Below are 23,224 nucleotides of genomic sequence, written 5' to 3'. Positions count from 1 at the left end.
GCAGAATAAATCCTCAGTGACATTGGGCGTGTGTGGCAAGACAGAGGTAGCAGTGCTTGACCAGTGCTTGATGAAATCCAGTTCGATTGTTCTGTGAACATGGGGTTGGAGTCATAAAACCAGTTTCTTTCACATTGAAGTGGAGCTTGAAGACAGCTCTGGTGGTGTTACCGGGAATGGGGGATGTTCTCAGCCCTTAGTCATCTTGGGAGAAAGATTTTGGCCAAGAGACAATTCAGAGATAGCAGAGAGCTTTCTGAAGGGAAATAGAGAACAGAGAGTTTATATGGAGAGAGACAGTACGTTCTGAAAGATGAGGGAGAGTGGGATGCTGAGAGAGTGAGCCAGCAGCCCTGAGAGTTCTGCATCAGGTTTTTATGATGCTGGATTTTTTCTTGGAGTTCCCACCTGTCTTAAGTTTCTGCCTTTTTCCTTTGTCTGGTTTTCCTGCTTCTGCCTTAAGTCCCCACCTTTTCCTCCCACCTAATTTCTACTCTAAGCTTGTGGGACCCTCTCCTACTATTAGTTGGTGCACATGTAGAGCTGGTGTTGGATGTGAATCCCACCTAATGGCTGCATTGCTCATTACCTCCACCCCAGGAAGGTTGTACACTGGTTAGGTCCATACTTACTACACCTGCATGTCTCTTTGGAATTTCTCCTTTACCCTCTTTCCCTCCTCTCTGCTCATATCTAGCATGCATGTTTTGTTTGTTTGTTTGTTTTGAGACAGAGTCTCGCTTTATTGCCCAGGCTGGCACAGTATCAGCTTACTGCAACCTCTACCTCCCAGGTTCAAGCGATTCTCCCTGCCTCAACCTCCCAAATAGCTGAGATTTCAGGCATGCACCACCACGCCCGGCTAATTTTTGTATTTTTAGTAGAGATGGGGTTTCACCATGTTGGCCAGGTTGGTCTTGAACTCCTGACCTCAAAGGATCCACCCACCTCGGCCTCCCAAAGTGCTGGGATTACAAGCATCAGCCACCATGCCTGGCCAGCATGCATCTTTTTGATGGTCTCTGGGATGTGGGATTTTCCAGACCTCCCTTTTCTCAGGGGCTCTTCCCTCCCATTCATGTCTAGCTAGCTATCTACCCACTGTAACAGTGGGAAAATTCTTTTAAGTAAATAACTACAGAAATAACTCTGGGCCAGGTGCAGTGGCTCACTTCTAAAATCCCAGCACTTTGGGAGGCCAAAGCAGGTGGATCACCTGTGGTCGGGAGTTCGAGACCATCCTGACCAAAGTGGAGAAACCCTGTCTCTACTAAAAATACAAAATTAGCCGGGCATGGTGGTGCATGCCTGTAATCCCAGCTACTCAGAAAGCTGAGGCAGGAGAATTGCTTGAACCCAGGAGGCAGCGGTTGCGGTGAGCCGAGATCACGCCATTGCATTCCAGCCTGGGCAACAAGAGCGAAACTCTGTCTCAAAAAAAAAAAAAAAAAAACCCAGGAAACTCCGTAAGGTTCCTGGTAAGATTTTCCCACAAGAGTGGGTTGTCATTTGATTGTTTTTGCTCCTCATTCTAAAAAGTTGTTGAGGCTGGGTGAGGTGGCTCACGCCTGTAATCCCAGCACTTTGGGAGACCTCACCTGAGGTCAGTAGTTCGAGACCAGCCTGGCCAAAAGGTGAAACCCTATCTCTACTAAAAATACAAAAATTAGCCTGGTGTGGTGGCGGGCACCTGTAATCCCAGCTACTCAGGAGGCTGAGGCAGGAGAATCGCTTGAACCTGGGAGGTGGAGTTTACAGTGAGCTGAGATCATGCCACTGCACTCCAGCCTGGGTGACAGAGTGAGACTCTGTCTAAAAAAAAAACAAAATTAATTAATTAATAAAAATAAAAAGGATTTGAGGTAGCTCACGAAGTATTTTCAATGTCATGTCCATAACATTTTCTCTTTTATGTCCTGTCGTTTCATCCCACCAAAAAGTTTTTTGTAGCTAGCTCCTCAAAAGGGGCTTTAGCAGTGCTCTTATGGCCTTAACTAATTCTCTGGACAGCCTTATCAAAATTAAGAATCAGTGCTTTAACCTTAGTGATGTCTCCTGGTATTTTCTTCCAGCCAGGGGTGGCTCATATTAGAGTTAATGTATATGTTTATGGTACAGGGATGCTGGTGAGAGTGCGTTCCTTTTAACACTGGTATTTTTTAATCCTTGGTGAGGTTCTGTGTAGACACCTCATTTCAAAGTGCTGAGTGCAAACACATTTTCTTGTGATAACAAGAATTCCTGTCATGAACTATTTCATGTATATGTCTTGTTTTTCACTTTTTAAAAAAATAGACTTAATTTTTTAGAGCAGTTTTAGGTTCACAGCAAAACTGAGGGGAAAGTACACAGAGTTCCCGTAGACTTCCTGCCCTCCTGTTATCCACATGACAGTGGTACGGGGGCACATCATTAGCACCCGAAGCCCATAGTTTATATTAGGGGCCATGCTCAACAAATGTGTAATGTGTAATGACATGATTCCACCATTGTAGTGTCATTCACAATCCTTACACCACCTTAAAAGTCCTTTGTGCTCCACCTGTTCATCCCTCCCTTCCCCTAAGCCCCAGCAACGGCTGATCTTTTTGCTGTTTCCATGAGTTTTCTTCTTTCTTTTCCAGAGTGTGATCTAGTTGGGACCATACAGTATGTAGCCTTTTCAGATTGGCTTCTTTCGCTTAGTCATAGGGTTTTCTCTTTTTCCACCTCCAGAACGGAGTCTCGCTCTGTCGCCCAGGCTGGAGTGCAGTGGTGCAATCTCGTCTCACTGCAACCTCTGCCTCCTGGGTTCAAGCGATTCTCCTGCCTTAACCTCCCGAGTAGCTGGGACCACAGGCACGTGCCACCGTGCCCAGCTAATTTTTGTGTTTTTAGTAAAAATGGGGTTTGACCATGTTGGCCAGGCTGGTCTCGAGCTCCTGACCTCAAGGGATCCACTGGCCTCAGCCTCCCAAAGTGCTGGGATTACAGGCGTGAGCCACCGCGCCCAGCCAGTAATATGCATTTAAGTTTCCTCCATGTCTTTTTATGGCTTCACACCATAGATTCTTACTTTTTGAAGAAAAAGTTCTTTAGCCCAGCCACATTTTTTTCAAAAACTTATATAATAAAGAGAATAGCATAATGAACCTGGTAGAGACATCACCCAGCATCAGGCACTCTCAGTTTATACACATCATGCCCTCTGTTTATTTTGAGGCAAATCCCAGACATCATAGCCTTTCATCTGTAAACATTTTAGTACATATTTCTAAGTTACAGATACCTAAGAAAACCACAATTCCTAAAAAACCTGACAGTAATTCCTTAATATCAAATATATCTAGATGTGTCATGTTTCCCCTATTAGCATACATCATAATAGACGTAAATATATATATACACTTATGTTTAAGTAGTATTTGTATGTTTATTTTTCAGTTTGTTTGAATCAGTTTCATACAAGGCCCATACATTGCAATTGATTGATCTGTTACTTTGTTTTAATCTTCAGTTTTCTGCTTCATCTCTTTTTTGCTTTTCTTTAATTTTTTTTGGTGAAGAAATTGGATGGTTTCGTGTATGGTGTCCCATAATCTGGATTTTAATGATTTCATTCCCATAGTATTGTTTAACATGCCTCTCTGACCTCTGTGTTTTCTTCATATAGTAATTAGGAGATTCAGGGTTTTTAAAAATTTGCTTGTTTTGTAGGGAGGCAAGACTACTTCGTAGTGGTGGAGTACCTCTGTCAGGGTTACATAATGCCTTCATTGCTCTGTAATGTTAACAGCTGTTGACAGTTACTGCCCAGATCAATTCAGTTATTCAGTTTTCAATATGGGGATCTCTTCTGTCTTACAAAAATGGCTTTCTGAAAAGTATCATTATAAACTCATGGACGCAAATGTATGTGATGTGCTTGGTTTCATCCATGCCTGGTGGGAGTTTATTCAGGTGGACTTGTCAGTCCCTTTTTCATGCCACTAGAAATCTGATCGCTTCCTTGACTTTCAGGATATTCCTAGCTCACCTTGTACATTTCTTGCCCTGGGTCTGGTTTCAGCCATTTCTCCAAAAAGCCCTGATATTTATAGACCACAGTCTGGGAGCTAGAGGTGCTTACTGCTCATTGCTTCTAGGCCCTTCTTTCAGTAGACAGTGCTGGGAAGTATGTCTTTTTTATTTTATTTTATTCTTTTAGAAACGAGGTCTTGCTATGTTGCCGAGGCTGGCCTTGAACTCCTGGGCTCAAGTAAGCCTCCCACCTCAGCTTCCCAGGTAGCCGGGACTATAGGCATGCACTACTGCACCTGGGTAAGTATATGTTTGTAAAGATAATTTCATTGTGAAATCATGTTGATAGAACCAATCCATCATTGTACCTGTATCTCCTTTCAACCACACCAAAGATCTGACTTCTCTACTACCTCAACATAATTACTCCTTTGATTTATCCCACAGTACGTACAACAGAGTAACAGGACCAACACTACCACTCCCACAGTATAATTATTGGAAACTTTGATGGTTTGTGGTTCTTTCTGTCCTTAGGGTATTAGAAATATAGTCAAATTACTGTGTTTTAAAGTCACTTGGAGTAGTTCTCCTCTGTGTGGTTATGCCATCAACTAGATTTATAGTTAGATTTGTTTGTTTCATTTTACTTTTGATTTTTAGAAATTGCTTTGGTTGTTTTTTATTATATAAATGTTTACAAAGTTCCAAGACAGATGGATACAGCAAGATATCATCAAAGAGGTCTAAGCTTACAGCCAGTTTTTTACCAAGTCTCCCTCTCCCATAGGTAACCTTTATTTTTAGGGTTTATTCTTTCATTTTAAAATACAACATAAATATGTAAATATTTGTATCTCCTCCTTCTTGGCTAAATGGTAGAGTACTTTTCCTCACCTTGCTTTTTTTTACTTAATATACTAAAGTGATCACTTCAGAATATAGAGGTATTCCTCCTTCGTTTTTGTAGCTGCGCACTATTCTGCTGTGTGGAGGTACCATAATGCGTTCCATCTATTGATGGACATTTGGGGTCTTTTTTAGTCTTTAGCTATTCCTAGGGACTTATATTTGTGTGTATGTGTATGTGTTTTCAGTGTATCTGTTGGAAAGCTTTCTAGAGATGAGATAGCGGACTCAAAGTGTAAATGCGAGGTATTGCCATAGTCTCCCTTGATAAAGGTTGCACCATTTTATTTCTCCCCAGCAACCTATGAAAGTACCTGTTTCCCTCCAGCTTTGCCAACAGAGAATGTTGTCCAAATTTGTGTGTTTTTGCTGGTCTAGTATATGAGAAATGGTTTCTCAGTGTAGTTTTAATTTCCATTTCCCTTGTTTATGTGCATGGTTGAACATTTTTCACATGTTTAAAAGCCATTTACATTTCTTCTGATGGGAATTATCTCTTCTTATCTCTAGCTCTTTTTTTTTTTTTTTTTTTTTTTTTTTTAGTATTCTTTATATATTTGAGATACCAACTTCTCTGTTATATAAGTTTCAGGTATTTGTTTCCATATTTTACTGTGCAAAAGCTTTTTTAGAAATTTCGATATGATCTCACCAGGTGTGGTGGCATGTGCTTGTGGTCCCAGCTACAGGAAGCTGAGGCAGGAGGACCGCTTGAGCCCAGGAGTTCGAGGCTGTGTTGCTCTGTAATTGTGCCTGTGACTAGGCACTGCACTCCAGCCTGTGCAACACAGAAAGACCCCATCTCAAAAAGAAAGAGAAAATTCTGTATAATCAAATGTATCAATATTTTCAGGTATTGCTTCTTGAGTTTGAGTTATAATTAGGAAGATTTCTCTGTCTTCCAGGTTAAAGACAAATTCACCTGTGTTTTCTTCTAGTACTTGTGTGGTTTTTTTTCTTTTTTTTGAGAGAGTCTAGCTCTGTTGCCCAAGCTGGAGTGCGGTGGCACAATCTCGGCTCACTGCAACCTCCACCTCCCAGGTTCAAATGATTCTGCTGCCTTACCTTCCCTAGTAGCTGGGATTACAGGTGGGTGCCATCATTCCTGGCTAATTTTTTGTATTTTTTGTAGAGACAGGGTTTCAGCATGTTGGCCAGGCTGGTCTCAAACTCCTGACCTCAAGTGATCCCCCCGCCTTGGCCTCCCAAAGTGCTGGGCTTACAGGCCTGAGCCATCGCACCTGACCAGTTTCATTTCTTATAGTGAAGAGTGTAAGGAATACATTCAATTTTATCTTTTTAATTAATTATTTTTAATTAATAATAATTAATTAAATTATTAAATAATAATAATTAATTAAAATAATTATTATTTATAATAATATATTATTATTATATATTATAATATAATATAATAATATATAATATAATAATATAATATAATAATATATAATAATAATATAATATAATAATATATATTATATATAATATATATAATATTATATATTAATATTAATATATAATTATTAATATATAATTATATTATATAATTATATATTATATATTATTAATATATAATATATATTAATAATATATAATATAATAATATAATATAATAATATATAATATAATATAATAATAATAAATATTATTAAAATTAATAATAATTTTTAATTAATTAATTTTTGAGACAGGGTATTTCTCTGTCACCAAGGCCAGAGTGCAGTGGCACAATCTCAGTTCACTGCAACCTCTGCCTCCCCGGTTCAAGTGATTCTCCTGCCTCATTCCTCTTAGTAGCTGGGACTGCAGGTACCCACCACCACGGCTGGCTAATTTTTGTGTTTTTTGTAGCGACTGGGTTTCACCACATGGCCCAGGCTGGTCTTGAACTCCTGGACTGGAGTGATCTGCCTGCCTTGGCCTCCCAAAGTGTTGAGGTTACAGGTGTGAGCCACTGCGGCCAACCTCAATTTTATCTTTTTTATATAGCTGTCCAGTTATCCTAACAAACTGATTAAGGAGTCTATCTTTTCCTCACTGATGATGGCCTTTAATGTACACTAAATTTCCTAATGTATTGGGTCTGTCTCTGGATTTTCTGTTTTATTCTGTCAGTTCATTTGCCTATTCATGTGCCAATACCTAACTGTTTTAGTTATAAAGATTTGATAGGCTGGGCGCAGTGACTCATGCCAGTAATCCCAACACTTCGGGAGGCCGAGGCAGGCAGATCACCTGAGGTCAGGAGTTTGAGACCAGCCTGGCCAACGTGGTGAAACCCCATCTCTACTAAAAATACAAAAATTAGCCAGGCATGATGGTGCATGTCTGTAATCCCAGCTACTCGGGAGGCTGAGGCAGGAGAATCGCTTGAACCTGAGAGGCAGAGGTTGCAGTGAGCCGAGATGGTGCCACTGCACTCCAGCCTGGGCAACAGAGCGAGACTGTCTCAAAAAAAAAAAAAAAAAGATTTTACTCCATTATCCTTTATTGGTTGTAGTGTTAGGATTGATGGGAAATAATAGTCAATAATCTTTATGATGCACTGTGTCTCAGCTACATGGGCATCTGGCTAAATGAACCAACCTTCTTAAGTTTTGTTCTGCTTGTAACTGGCACAATTATAAGCAAATTGAAAGATTACTTGTAACACCTCTCACACAGTACCTGTATACAGATTCTATCTTCAGCATAGTAACCACCAGACTTTAAACCACAGGTTTAAAGTCTTAAACCCTGTCCTATGACAGTGCTTCTTGAAGAAGGTAAATAATTCAGCTACTCTTCACCACACATGGTTCCCTCTCCTTCTCCCAGCTTAGATAAGGGGGTGGATGAAACGTAGAGGGTACACAATTGAAAATAATGGTTTTAAAAGGTGTGCCATTTACACATTTGTTACATGTGCCTGTTGACAGCAGTCGCACTCCTGCGGCAGTACAGAAACAATAGACTTTATCACCTATTTGGCAAGAATAGAATTAGTTTGTGGGTATTGATCACAGTCCCCTCTGTTCCTAAGTGGGGCTTCGAGGCTTCTCCTAGTGCTTGTCTTGGACTCCTCTTTTGCCAGTTACTGCTTGCTTTTTTATTCTAGTGAAAGCTTTGCTTTGCTTTTTGCATGAATGCCTTTGCTCTTGACTCCTCATCCTTTGCCCTTTATTTATTTATTTTGAGATGGTGTCTCACTAAGTTGCCCAGGCTGGTTTTGAGCTTCTAGGCTCAAGCAATCTTCCTGTGTCAGCCTCCCAAGTAGCTGGGATTATAGACATGCACCACTGCCCCAGGCCCTTGCCCTTTTTATTTTGAAAACATTCATCTGGGCCTCTGTGCTGCATAGTTCCCTGGTTGGGCGATGTTCAGCCTTAAGCAGGTAAATGCAGTGACCCTGTTTGACCTCCAGGGTGAGGCTGGGCGATGTTATTGGTGTCCATGTGACCATGAGAGCTGTGCTGTCTAGAGCATGTTACTTGAGCAGAAATTCAGCAGAATCCTCAGGATTACGCCCTATTTGAAAGTCACTTTGTCCTCACATGAGGACACATGCTTTATCAATCTTCATGTGGCTTATATGGAAATGTATTTTTAACCTCATTTTTATTTTATTTTACTTATTTATTTTTAGACAGGTTCTCGCTCTGTCGCCCAGGCTGGAGTACAGTGGCGTGATCACGGCTCACTGCAGCCTTGACCTTCAGGGCTCAAGTGATCTTTCCACCTTAGCCTCCCGAGTAGCTGGGACTACAGATGCGCACCACCACACCTGGCTAATTTTTATATTTTTTGTAGGGGTGAGGTTTCGCCATGTTGCCCAGGCTAGTCTTGAACTCCTGAGCTCAAGCACCACCTGCCCGCCTCTGTCTCCCAACATGTTGGGATTACAGGCGTGAGCCACCACGTCCAGCCTATTTTATTTTTTATTTTGTTAAGTTTGTGGTAATATTATTACAACTTCGTTTTTAATTGGAAGTAAATATCAGATATACATTCTGGGTAAGGTAGTTCTCTTCACGAAAATAAATTCCTGTAGGGCTCTTCACACATACAGCGTATTATATTGTTTTTCCTTTCTTGAAATATAAGACTGTACAGGAAAATTGCTGGTGGGCAGGGGTCATTCTGCATCCAGACATAGCTACAGGAAAATGACACCATGCTTATTTGGAAGCCCACCTAACTCTTTCTTCTTACTTCTAGGCATGTTTGCCACAGTCGCAGGGATATCCCAGCGCGCCCCCGTGCACTGGTCGGAGAACGTGATTGGGGCAGCTGTGTCCTTTCCATACGTCATAGCGCTTGATGATGAATTCATCACAGTCCACAGCATGTTGGATCAGCAACAGAAGCAGACCCTGCCCTTTAAGGAGGGCCACATCCTACAGGACTTTGAAGGTACTCATTCACATAGAAGTCTTAGTGAAATTTACTTAACTCTTTTATGATATTTCTTCAGTAAATATCATTTAGGAACTGGGCCTTGCGCTAACCATAAAAGATATACAGATGACTCCAATACAGTCTCTGTGCTTCAGGGGCTGCACGGTTAGTGGGGAGACGACATTTAAACAAATAGCTATGGCAGTATAAAAGCTTGATCACAATGGAATAAGGCCCATTGTGAGAGCAGAGGAGAAAGTATTTCCTAGAGATATCAGGGAGGGCTTCCTGAAGGAGGTGCTGTTTTAGCCAAACCTTTAAGGATGCATAGGAGTCAGCCAAGCAGATATTGTGTGTAAGAACCTTCTGGTAGAGAGAAAGGTGTATGCGAATCTGTTTGAGAGGGTATATGGGCTTCAGGCCACACAAGCAGTTCACTGTGACTGTAATGCATGGTGTGTGTGAAGGGGCAGCGTGAGCTGAGGCTGCAGCAGACCAGGGTAGTCAGGGTGGCAGAGGCAGGAGGGACTTCATTTCGTGTGTATGGTGAGCCACTTGAAGGATTTACTCTACTTTTCCTGAGTTTTATTTTGAACACTTTGAAGCAGACCAAAAAGTGGTAAGAGAGACAAAGTAAACCACCAGAAACCTTTCACCTAGATTCAACGCTTGTTAACATTTTGCTGAGCCATTTGAAAGTACGACGAAGATATCATGATATTTAATCCCAAAATTCTTCCACACATATCTCCCAAGAATAAGGGCATTTTCCTACAAAACCACAATGCCATTTTCACACCTGAAAAAAATTCACATTAATTTACAATACCATCTCATGTACTGCCAATATTCAGATTTCCCCAATTGACCTAAGAATGGCTTTTATCATATTTTCTTCCAACCAGGAACGAATCTAGATTTATGCGTTGCATTTGCCACTTAAGGATTTTCGTTCACCAAACATTACCCTTGCTGTGCCAAGTGCTGTCTTATAGATGCTTATAGGAGATAAGAAGACTCACAGTTCCTGCCATTAAGTGGGTTAATTCCAGTGGGGCTCTGGCGCACGCGCTGGGGTCGCACACAGAGCAGTATTGTGATGCGGTGCCTGTTGAGTGGTAGAGGCGGGCTCAGGGTGTGGTGGACACACAGAGAAGGATGATGTAACCGGCCCAGGGTGAGAACACAGGGAGGCTTCCTGGGAAAAGTGACTCCAGGCAGAGCAGGGACAGAATGTCATTTGAGAATAAGAAAAACCGCCTTAGTTGTGATACAGAAGACAGAAAGAGTTAGATTGTTTCCTATAAACAGGTGGTGCTTAGCTGAAAGTTTCTGCAGAAGGGAGCCAGATTTAATTTGGAAGCTTAGTAGTAGGAGCTAGTCTTGGACTGCAGTTCTGACTCTTCCACAGACTACCTGTGGAGGGGCTCACAGGTAAAATGAGGATGGCAGTGTTGGCCGTGGGCAGGTTAACTTGCAGGATTGTGGGGAGATGAATACATTAATGGCAAGACTTTGGAGGTATTTTTGGTTGGCAGTGAGCGTGAAATATTATCTCATGCTTCAAAATATCACATTAAAATTTTAATTTTATATAAACTAACTTGGAGGGAAAAGAATGTTTTAAAAATGTTGTGTATTCTTATTGATAATGTTCCCTGATTGAACTCTGCATCTTCATTGGACTATGTATTATGCATTTACTACACTGATTTTACATTTACCAGCATTTCTCAATTAAAAAAAAAAGGCAAAAAAAAAAAAAGCAAGATATTATTCTTTGGAAATGTCATAGTAAGAGTTTGCACTTTTCTGACAGTTGACCGTGTGGGAAAAAGAAAAGCATTATAATTTATAATTTTTGTAGGAATTCCTTTGAGAAAACTATGGTGAAATTGTTGAACAAATCAGGTAATGATCCAGTTTGGGGAAAGCAGTGTGTTTTTTTGCAGGCAGTATGTTTTTTCTCTTTCCGACAATGCTGAATTTCTTCCCAGGAAGAGTGATCGTTGCCACAAGTAAAGGAGTTTACATCTTGGTTCCATTACCTTTGGAAAAACAAATACAGGATCTTCTAGCAAGCCGCAGAGTAGAAGAGGCTTTGGTTTTAGCAAAAGGAGCCCGGAGGAACATTCCAAAGGAAAAATTTCAGGTTTGTAATTAACTGGTCACAGAAATATGCCTCTAAGTCACCAGTTAGAGGACATTCAGATTTATCTAACATGCATCGCCCCTTCCCGTGTACCGGGCTGTACACACTGCTTTTATATCTGTTGTTTAATTTTCTCAACAAATCCACATTGTATAGATAAGGCAACAGGCTTTAGGGCGGTCGAACAGCTTGTGACTGAGAAGGCACTGCCAAGAGTGGAGAAGTCAGGCTTCTAACTTCGGACTTAATTCTGCTACTTTAGATATGGGCTTGTATTTCTAATCAACTATCCTCTTCCGTGGACCTTCAGAGAAGGATCAGTAACATAGTTCTTATAAAGCAAAAGAGTGAGGTCAGGTTAATTTGTCTCCGAATTTAGAATTTGTATTTGTCAGGAAGGGGTTGAATTAAAGTTTAGATTTTTATCATCTATAGGAAAAGCTTTACTAAACATATTGATAACCATTTTGCTAACTAAATTGATATTGTAGGAACCCCATCTAGTTGATTTCCTTAGGAGAACTTTTTTTTTTTTTTTTTTTGAGACTGAGTCTCGCTCTGTCGACAGGCTGGAGTGCAGTGGCACGATCTCGGCTCACTGCAACCTCTGCCTCCCGAGTTCAGGCGATTCTCCTGCCTCAGCCTCCCGAGTAGCTGGGAATATAGGCGCCTGCCACCACACCCAGAAAATTTTTGTATTTTTAATAGAGACGGGGTTTCACCATGTTGGCCAGGATGGTCTCGATCCCTTGACCTCGTGATCCACCCGCCTCGGCCTCCCAAAGTGCTGGAATTAAGGCATGAGCCACCGCGCCCGGCCAGGAGAACATTTTTAATGCACTTGAGGAACACTCATTTTAAATATAATTTGGTATAATAAATGCAATTGATATAAATTGGGTCTCTAAAAACTATTACTTGATGAGTTATTAGGTTGTACAGGTTATTCCATATTTGAGGGGAACAAAACATAATATTGCTATGTATGTGTGCTTCGTATGAATATCTAAATTAGTAATGAAAAGTTCTTAATATTGGTCAGATTTTAGAGAAGACAGTGGAATTGTTGTGGAATGAAATGTTCTTTGGCCTCTGGCGTTTTATGCAGAAAAGGGTAGATTCTGAAAATGAAAGAAGACAGGATGTGTGATTTATGGTTGTGGGCTGCGAAGGTGGGCAGGACCTCTTTTCTACATTTAAATGTTGATAAAGTTTTCATCTTTGTTCCTAACTTTTGAGTAAGACTGATCTACTAGCATTCAGCAGGGGGCAGCAAAGGCAAAAAGAAGAAAGCTGCTGAGCTTCTTGTGCCCTGGAGGGGAGGGTGCAGACCAGAGGCAGATTGCCAGTCCCAGGCCTGCCACTGCTGCGCGTGCTCTCAGCCCCTTCTCCTCTCCTGTGAGCTGCCCTTGGTGGATGTGTGGAAGTCCAGGGGGGCCACATTCCAAGGTTTTCCAGCTGCCACTGTGGAGTATTCCCTCCTTGCACACACACCATGTGCACATTTTAAGCGTGTAGCATTTTCTTACAGAGGCTTTCAATGCTGTTTATCTGATTTTTGCTCTTTTCTTCCCTATGCTTTTTGCCAAGGTAGAGCTACACAGTCAGTATTAGATAATATTAGTCATCTTGTTCTCCAATCTGGTATCTCAGGGTTTTTTTGTTTTTGTTTGTTTGTTTCTTTCTTTTCTAACCTGCTTCCCACTTCTCCCTGTATTACTGCAAGCTCCTATCTCCAGCCCTGGAAATACACCCTCAGAATTATCTCGAGTTCACCCATTATTCTCAGTTCCCACTGTTACTGCTGGTGTTCAGACCATGCTCACTTTTCCCGCGTTTTTAACAGCCTCTGTGTGTGATTGCAGTCCATCTTCCATGCAACTACATGGAAATGATCTTTCTCCATTACGGACCGAGTCCTTTGCTTAAAATACTTTAGGGGGCATCTCGTTGCCCAGGTCAAGTCCACAGCCTTGAAGCGTGGCTGACCCCACCCTCTTCTGTGGCCTCCTTGTCTTTTACACACACACACACACACACACTCCTATGAAGCACATGCCTACATTCTACATTTCTGCCTCAAAGGGTGGAAGACAAAGAACAACCAGTGAGCCGGATGGTATGTCAGGAACCCTGCAAGGCATTTAAAAACATTTGTTGTTTTAACCCTCAAAAGAATTTGGTAATGACTGGTACCATTGTCCTCATTTCACAGACAAGACATGGCAGCGGCAGATCAGCCATGCCTCTGGGCATCAGGCTGGCTAAGTCAGGCTGGCGCTTCCCGTAGGGCCCTTTACCCTGCAATTACTGGAGTGTACTTCTCTACTGGAAAAAATAGTTTTGATACCTCGCTTAAATATCTCCTGTTCACTAAGCCTTCCCTTTCCTCTGGGCAGAGCTAAGGACTTCTTACCCCATGCACCTGCAATTTGTGGCCCATACCAGTTATCGTGTCACCCCTCAGCTCCGTACTTCTCCCTCCCCTAGGTCCTGGGTAGGTTCTTCCCTTTTAATACCAACGAAAGAATGAATGAGTAATTCAGAGCTTCCAACTGGCCTTCCAGCAGAGCTGTGATATAATGGATTGGCAGCACGGGGTTTTTGTTTGAAATAGAAACTCTTAAACAATAAAACAATACTGATGCAAAAAAAAGGTTTAGAAATGACTTTTCATAAATGTGTATGTTTTAAAGGATTATATTCAGCTCATATGGTTAACTACATTGCTTCTTTTAGTCTTAGAGTGTTTGTGACCACATGCTAGACCCTAAGCTTAGAGAAACCGGGAAGGGACAGGATGAGAAGCTTGAGCTCAGTACACTTCTTCCCCACTGCACTCCTTTCCCTTCATTTAAAGCAAGGGCTGGTTTCGCTTCTCTGAGTTCTGAATTAGCAAGGGGTTTGTCAAGAAGTTTGACTGTGGGGCTGGGATTAACGATCGTTTCTTCAGGAGATCCAAAAGGGTTGTTCAGAACTTTAGAAAGCAAGCCTTAAATTATATTACAGTTCAGAATGCTGTATTTAAAATAAGAGACAGTAAAGAGATATCTTGCTTTATAGACAAAGATTTGTGTCACACACAAAATATTACCTGATTTCTATCACATAATATGGATAGTGTTTATATTTAAGCTTGAGCTCCGATAGATTTTTTTTTTCCATTTCATCTAAAAACATTTCAATACATGGCTCTAAAAGCACGGATGCCCCCTTTGAAATGTAACCACAGTACCATTGTCATCACTCCCCCAAATCGGCACTGATTCCTTTGTGTGCTGGGTATCTGGTCAGTGCTCGTATTTCCACACTCGTCCAATGAATGTTTTTGCTTTTTTTTTTTTTTAATCCTTAGGGAAAATCTCGCTAGCCTGTACGCTCAAATTACTGTTTTAATGTCACGTGGGATAGTTCTCCTCTGTGTGGTTCTGCCACCAACTCTTACATATGTAGTTAGGTTCATTTGTTTCATTTGACTTTTGATTTTTTTGGGATTGCTTTTTAAAATTTAATTTGTTTTATAATTTTATAAAATATTTACATAGCTCAAAAGTCAAATCAGTGAAACAAAGTATATTCAAAGAAGTCTAAACTCAGTGTCTCTCCTTCACTCTGTTCACTGCCTCCCCCTTTTTACTGTGTGGTCTGTTTCATTTGCATATATTCTTTCTCTCTCTCTCTCTCTCTCCTTCCCTCTCCCTCTCCCCCTCCCACCTTTCTACCCACCTCGTTCTTTCTTTCCCTTCCTTTTTCCCACTGTCCCTCTGTGTCTCTCTCTCTTCCTCCCTTCTTCTCTGCCTTTTGATGTGAATGTTTGTGTTCTATTTTTTGTTCTCATGGTTACCTTGATATTATTCATCTTATAAAATTCCTTTATGTTCTCTTTTTTGGGAGGGTTTCTATTGTCTGTTGCTTCCCCACTTGGAGCTGTGTTTGAAATTAGCCAGTAACATCTTCATCACTCTTCCCCTGTGTTCCTCAGCATCTGCTTTGGAGGAATAGGCCTCAATTCCCAGCTGATACCCGGAAGGCAGTCAGCAAGCATCTTGTCTTTTTTGTATAATCTCTCATTCTTCCCTATTTTTTGATAGTTATATTGTCTGTACTTTTTCAGAGCATCAAGCCTTTCACATGCTATTTGGTTTCTTAGTTCTGTGGACAAATACGTGTGGAATGCTCACCATCGAATTTTCTGTTGATGTCTTTCCAGTCATTTTGGTTTTCTAAAGCAGTCCTCTGGTAGATATTTCACAATGGGAATATGGGGACACTGTCTCTTGAGTTTGTGCTTGCTGATGACAGTGACAGTTCATTGCAGCCTTTATACTTGAGGGCCAGTTTGGCTGGAGACAAAATCCTCCACTCATCTTTCAGTGAGGAACTTAAATATGTTCTACCATGATAGAGTTGCAGTGAAAAATCTGATGACAATCTGGATTTCTTTCCCTTGTAGCGACTTGATCTTTTTGCTTAGAGGCTCAAAGCATACAAATTTCTTTTATGTCAGATTTCTCCATGTTGGCACACATGGCAAATTGGAGCCTGCAAAACCACCTCCCACTTCCCACTGTATGCCCACCCATACCCTCTGCACCCGGCCCAGGCAATCCCCACTTCTGCTTCTGTCTCTATGAATTTGACTACTCTAGGAATCTCACATGAGTGAAGTCATACAATATTTGTCCTTCTGTGACTGGCTTATTTCTCTTAGCATAATGTCCTCAGGCTTCATCCATGTTGCAGCATGGAAGAATCTTCTTCCTTTTTAAGGCTGAATAATATTCCATTGTATGTACCTACCACATTTTGTTTACTTATTCATCTGTCGATGAATAAGTTGCTGCCACCTTAGGCTGTGGTGAATAGTGCTGTTATGAACCAATCATTCTCTCTCTTTTCAGAGGAGACTGAGAGATTAAAAAAACTACACCCCTACTTTCTTAGTCATCTCGGATTGCTAGAACAGAATACTATAAACTGGGTGACCTCAACAAGGAACATTTATTTCTCAGTTCTGGAGGCCAAGATCCAGGTGTCTGCAGGTTTAGAGTCTGGGGATGGCCAGCTTCCTGATTCATAGATGGCTGTCTTCTCTGTCTTCACATGGCAGAGACAGAAGCAAGCTCTCTCAGGATTCGTATAAGGGCACTACTCAGATCCCATTCATGAGGGCTCCACCCTCATGACCTCATGTAATCCTAATTACCTCCCCAAGACTACACCTCCTAATACCCTCGGGGGAATAGTTTCAACATAGGAATTTTAGGGAGACACAGACACAAGCGTTCCGTCCGTAACAGCCACCACCTTCCCAGATACCTTGGTGTTAGAACATTTTATTTATTTATTTTTTTGAGATGGAGTCTCACTCTGTCACCCAGGCTGGAGTGCAGTGGCACAATCTCGCAATCACTGCAACCTCTACCTCCCACGTTCAAGGGATTCTCCTGCCTCAGCCTACCAAGTAGCTGAGATTACAGGCACGTGCCATGACACCTGGCTAATTTTTTGTATTTTCAGTAGAGATGAGGTTTCACCATGTTGGCTAGGCTGGTCTCGAACTCCTGACCTCAGGTGGTCTGCCCATCCTGGCCTCCCAAAGTGCTAGGACTACAGGTGTGAGCCACCATGCCCAGCTGGTTTTGGAACATTTTAAAATAATTTATTTGAAAACCCAGAATCCACAAAGAAAAAATTAAATTCACACACACACACACACACACAGTCTCTCTCTCTATCTCTCTTTCTCTGTCTCTGTCTCTCTCTCATATACACATCCTGCATGGCAAAACCTATAAACAAATTCAAGAGAAATAGCAAATTAGGAAAAATATTTATAGTTTGCAGCACAAAAAGAGGGCTAATTTCTCTAATATCTGAAGAATTCCTTGGGCTATATGAAAGAAATATGAATAGCCCAATAGAAAAATGAATATGAACACATTTTATAGAAAATGAAATTGCTGGCTAGGTGCAGCGACTCACGCCTGTAATCCCAGCACTTGGGAGGCTGAGACAGGAGGATCACTTGAGGTCATGAGTTCCAGACTAGCCTGACCAGCATGGTGAAACCCCATCTCTACTAAAAATACAAAAATTAGTTCGAGCATGATGGCATGCACCTGTAATTCCAGCTACGCAGAAGGCTGTGGCACAAGAATCACTTGAACCCGTGAGGCGGAGGTTGTAGTGAGCCGAGATTGTGCCACTGCACCACTGCACTCCAGCCTGGGCAACAGAGCAAGACTGTCTCAACAACAACAAAAAAAGAATTGCTTATCTAATAAATGTATGAAAAGATGCTTTGTCTCTCATATAGAGGTAAGCACAATAAGAATACACCAATACATTTTTCATTCATTAGATTATCAGAGATCAGAGAGTTTGATAATACCGTATTGGTGAAAGTGGGGAAATGGGCCCTTTCAGGTGTCCTGTAATAATTTAAATTGATACAGCCTCTTGGGAGGGCAATTTAAGAATATCTGTCAACATTAAAACTTACAATTCTATACTCAGAAGTGTATTTTACAGATCTGATCACTGAAATTCGAAATAACAAATGTAGAAAACTTTTCACTCGATTATTGTTTGTTAAAAAGCAACAACCACAACACCTAGAGGTTGCCAGTGGGGCATGATTAAATGTATTATGGCCCAGAGGGGTGCTGCAGCACTGTGCAGCCAGGAAGAGTGTCAAGGCCTTTAGGGCTTAACACATAACATTAAGGTAGAATAAGTTACACAAAGTACAAGTGAGCCTGCATGACATGCTACCGCTATTAAAATGGCATAAAAGTATTTGCTCGTCAATACATCACATATCTCTGGAAGGCTACCCAAGAAATTAATAGCACTGATTCCTTCTGGAGGGCATCTGCTGGCTGGGACAGGAATGAGAGGGCTCACTGTATCCGTTTTCAATGCCTCAAAATTTGAGCCATATTGAATATATTACTTAGGAATTTTGAAAAGTACAGAAGAAAAAAATACATCCATGTGGTTAAAAGAAAAATCAAATGGCAAGTCTCCTTCTCTTCCTTAGCACATCATTTTTCTCTCTAAGTCACCAGTGTTGCAATTTTTTGTGTATATCCTTCCCAAGAGAGTTTGGACCTTTTTTTTTTTTTTTTTTTTTTTTAATTTTGCTTATGTGTGCTCTCCCTCTTTTCTTGCCACCACCCCGCTGCCTCCCTTCCCCATTCCCATGTTTGGAATTGACCACCGTTTGTGCTTTGCATGTGTCCATTGCAGGCTTCCTTCTGAATCAAGGCTTCCCAGTTTGTTTCACCAAACACTTGTGCAGGGACAGTAACAGGTGCAGGGTGGGAAGAAGATTCTATTTTGGAAGGTTAAGTTAATTGGGTTTCTTAATTGAAGGTTTTTTCAGAGCCTCTAATATTCTAACACTTACTGTGATTCCCCAAGAGGGTATATATCATATAGTATTATATTTTTATTATCTTTCTGTGCACCCTCACAAAGGGATATATATATATATCCCTTTTATACATCATTTTATACATTTTATATATCATTTTATAAATGATACAGTTGTATATTTTATGTCTACACCAGTAAGTGCGTTTCAGTTTATATATTTTATATAACAACATTTACATATATAGATACATATACATGCACACGTGTTTACAAATTTATTCAATCAGGACACATTGCCTTTTTAACAAGGAGAATGCCATGGTCCTCGTGTTCCACCTAATATATTTTGGGAAAGATGTTTCTGTTTAGACAATAACTTACATGGTTTTTTAATAAGTTAAAAAAAGGGGTTGGTATGAATATAGTTAAAATGGTAACACTCATGCCAATTTTTGTTTAGAATTTGGCTGTACTTACAAGAATGATACTTATGTCTCATATATTCCTGTTATATTCTCCATGTTATGGGGCATTATAACATGAATCTCAGTGGTCTGCCCCATGCCAGGAGTAGACTGTCCTCTGCGCTTTGGTAGCTGGCTGGCAACAACTGTGTTTGCCAGTTTCCCTTCTCCAGGTCTGCAGTCGATCGTATAATTTAGCTAGGGTGACCCACTGCCTCTTAGCCCCATCCTGTCCCTGAATTAGAGAACCAGCCATAGCCGAGAGCCCTGGAGAGCTGAGAGCTCAGAAAGGGGAGAGGCAGCCTGCTCGTGCTGTCCTCAGCACTGGCTCAGGGGTCTGTGTCGTCCCCGTGTGCCTGTTCATCTTCTCTCAGCTCCGGGGTTTACATGGTGTGTGTCCTGCTGTGGTATTTGGTTGTGGTTGTCATCTTTCTCAAAAAATTCTTACTATAGCTATGAAAAATATTCTAGTCTGAGCTCACATTTGACCTACCCAGTTTTTACAGACTTGAAAGAAAATATTTTTCTGAGTTGCAGTAAATGACTCCATTATATTCCTTATCCACGCCTCACCACTTGATGCGTTTTTGTATCACATTTGGCCTAGGAGTTGGTGTAGCCACCTGAGGCGCCATGTTTGAGAAACTGGCTTTTGTCACGTGAAGGTGTTGGTGCTGCCATCGTGTGGTTGTTCCAGCTGCTTGTAGGAAGTTTCCTTTTAAAATCTGATTTTCTTCAAGTCTTTCTTTCATTAAAAAAGGATTTATCCACCTCCCTCCATTACTCACAGAGATGTGATAGAATCAAGCAGACAGACCTGGAAGGTGATGGAAAAAGTTAAAGCCTGGGATTAGTTAGGAGTGCTAATTACAGGCTCAGCCTGAAGAGAGAGACAACATTTATTGTATGCTTACTGCATGCCAGGCACTGTTGTGATGTCCACACCCAACTGCACTCTCTTAATCCTCACCCCAACTCTAAGGTTGCACGGTTCTGCTCCCTGTATAAAGATGAAGATGCAGCATGGAGGGACAGAATAACCCACCCAGGGCCACACAGCTAATGATGGGCAGAGCCTGCACTCAGACCCACACATTCTGATTTTAGAGCGTTTCACCTCAGCCTCCGCCACAGATCACCACAGACATGAGAAGCCTTCGGCTACTACCAAAATTCAGTAAAGGAAAAAAATCTACCTGGAGAAGTTATTTAAAAAAAAAAATGTGGTAAAATATACTTAACATAAATTTTACCATTTTAACTATTTTTAAGTGTGTAGTTCTGTGGCATTGAGTGTATTCACCATGCTGTGTAGCCGTCACCACCTTCCATCTCCAGACCTTTCATCTTCCCAGGCAGAAACGCTGTACTACTGAACACTAACTCCCCACCTCCCCACCCTACACCCCCATCAGCCCTTGGCAGCTCCCATTCTGCTTTCTGTCTCTATGAATCTCACTGCTCTAGGGACCTTGCATCTGGGGAATCATACAGTGTTTGTCTTGTGACTGGCTGACTTCACTGAGCACGTTGTCCTCAAGGTTCATCTGTGTGGCAGCCTGTGTTGAAATTCCCTTCCTTTTTAAGACTGAGTAACATTCCATTGGTTAGAAATGTTGTGTATTCTGTTATGCAGTGCATAGTAAGGAGCCATGAGAGAAGCTGCCCTTTGAATTAAGTACTTAGAAGAACTGTTCTCTCCAGAAGCGCTTGCGTGATATTTAACTTGGACAATGCAGCCTTGGAAACAGGTTTAGAAATCTTTAGATTAGAATCTTCTTCCAATTCCCCAATCACAAATGTTAGAAATCTCAGTTCAGAAATATAATACTGATAATAAGGATTTTGACTTCAGTTTCAACTTGCTTCCAGAATCCATGCAGCCTCTTAAGCCTGGCCTAAAGCCAGGTGTTTGGCCTGCAGCTTCTGTACAGAGTAGACATAGAGTGGCTCTTTAGAGGGCTAGTTTGCTGACTTACTCTCTTCACCTGGCAATTTGCACCACTGCCTTGTAATGAAGGATGAGTTGGTAACAAAAAAAGAAACTTGGAGCTTCCACTGATGAGTTAGCTCTGGAGATAAATGGACTTTCTTGTTCTCTGTCCATCGTATGTACTCATCCTTTTCGTCTTTTCCCTGACAGCCTACCTGGCTCCAGGTTTTATAGCTCAGGATCATCTGAGCAGAGGGCAGGAGGAGGCATCGATCGTAGTAGACAGTTTGGAAATGAGATCGTCACCTTCAGAGAACCAAGAACTGGCTTGGTAAAGTTTCTGATCAAGCATTTTTAGGTGGAATCCGACGGTGTTCTCTGTATCATCCTGGGCTTCAGCATCCGTGATGCTTACATCCAGGATGAAGAACCTCTTTGCATTCCCTTTCCAAGTGTGCATGTAGCATTCCCAGACTAGATTATAGAAAATAACCCCTTATTCTTGCAGATTTGGAATGTCCACAGGAGTAATTTCCATTTCCCTGCAGATAGAGGAAGAGTGGATGCCATTTGAATCCTACCTCCATACGGAATAAATTGCCGTTCAGCTGATTTCTCCTCAACAAGCCTGGGTGTGATTGAGAATTCTTCTACTGCAGCTGATGGGTCCTTTGCATCCCTTTTGCTAAGTGGCTGGCCTCTAGTATTTCTGCTTTCAGAAATGTTACTGGCATTCCCAGGCAACAGAACGTTGCCTCGCTCCCTTTTGCTTATTGTTGGGTGGCATAATTGGTTCAGTCTTTAGGTCAGAAATGGCTGGTTTCAGGGAAGGAAAATAAAGACTGATGGTAAAGAGAAAACTGAAAGGTTTAAGCAGCCTGCTTTTTCTGACGTCTCTAAAGGGATTTCTACTGGAAGTAGGTGAGGAATGGTTGGTATGCTTCTGAGAGTCCTTTAAAACTACTGTGTAGTGAAAGCTTTTTTTTTCTTCCACCCTGTCTTATGGTGCTGAGTGAAAGCCCTTTGAAAGGTAATTTGAGAGAACAGGGTTGATAGCATTTCAGCACCAAGGCTCCACTTCCGTTGTACCTTCAGTGGGTAACACACCAACTGCCTGCTGTGTACCTGGAAGAATCAGTGAGTGGAAAGATCTGGCCTCTAGAATCAGAAAGGCCTGGTTTTAAATCATGATCCAACCAATTCTTACTTTAGTAAGTTGGGGCTAAAACCATAACATCTCTGGGCAGAGTTTTTGTACCTGTAAGATGGGGATAGTGAGTGACAATGGAAGTGGAGTTTCATACAAATGGATCAGAGAGTTGATCAGTAAGCACCAACTGAATGGCAGACACATGGCTAGTAGTGGGAGACGCTAGGTGAGTGATGTATTTGCTGTGCCTTCACAAAATGTGTGGCTGTCAAATGGAAGGATGAGTTAGAAGGAGGAGGTGTCAAAGTCAGAGAGAGTAATTAAAACACAGTCTTTACTCATGAGGCAATTAGAGCCTGGACTATGGTGTTGGCATCTGTAGGAACAGAGTGAAGAAACATGTCCAGGAGCCATTTCATATAGACGATGGCAGGACTCGGACACCAGCCATGCTGGACAGGGACAGAGTGGGGCGTGGGATCAGAGACACCACACAGCAGGTTCCTAATTTGCATTTTGCTATTGCTGGATGTAACAAGAACAAAGCGGTCATGGAAATGTGGGTCGTAGTGGAGTAAACAAGATAAACTGGCCCCTTTATTGCAGGAGTGTCGGATGTTGGTGTGTTCCTGTGGGTTGGACATCACCAGCAGGAGACGGAACATGCAGCATTTCTGCATCTCTGACTAAGAAAGCCTGGGTGTTTGTCTGTTTCGTTATGAAATGAGTCGGCCCTGTGCTCTGAGGGATGCTCTGAAAGGTAGTACTGTGAGTTCAATTCCAGAAGAGTGGAAGAAGGCCAGGCGGTTCCTGGACTGCCAGAAACACCAGGGTTGTTGATATCCATCTCAGCA

The 23,224-nt window shown here is 41.6% G+C and overlaps 1 protein-coding gene across 1 annotated transcript in view; it reads left to right on the top strand.

Annotated features, from left to right (window-relative positions):
* TGFBRAP1 (transforming growth factor beta receptor associated protein 1) overlaps window positions 1-23,224 on the top strand; it is a 64,068-nt gene that overhangs the window by 21,963 nt on the left and 18,881 nt on the right. The window contains exons 3-4 of the mRNA XM_024242690.3: window positions 9,109-9,303; window positions 11,286-11,440. Coding sequence (XP_024098458.2) covers window positions 9,109-9,303; window positions 11,286-11,440 — 350 coding nt within the window. The remainder of the gene's footprint in view (window positions 1-9,108; window positions 9,304-11,285; window positions 11,441-23,224) is intronic.

Source organism: Pongo abelii, chromosome 12, assembly GCF_028885655.2.
Source record: "Pongo abelii isolate AG06213 chromosome 12, NHGRI_mPonAbe1-v2.0_pri, whole genome shotgun sequence".
Lineage (NCBI taxonomy): Eukaryota > Metazoa > Chordata > Mammalia > Primates > Hominidae > Pongo > Pongo abelii.
This window is presented reverse-complemented; position numbering and strand designations above follow the sequence as displayed.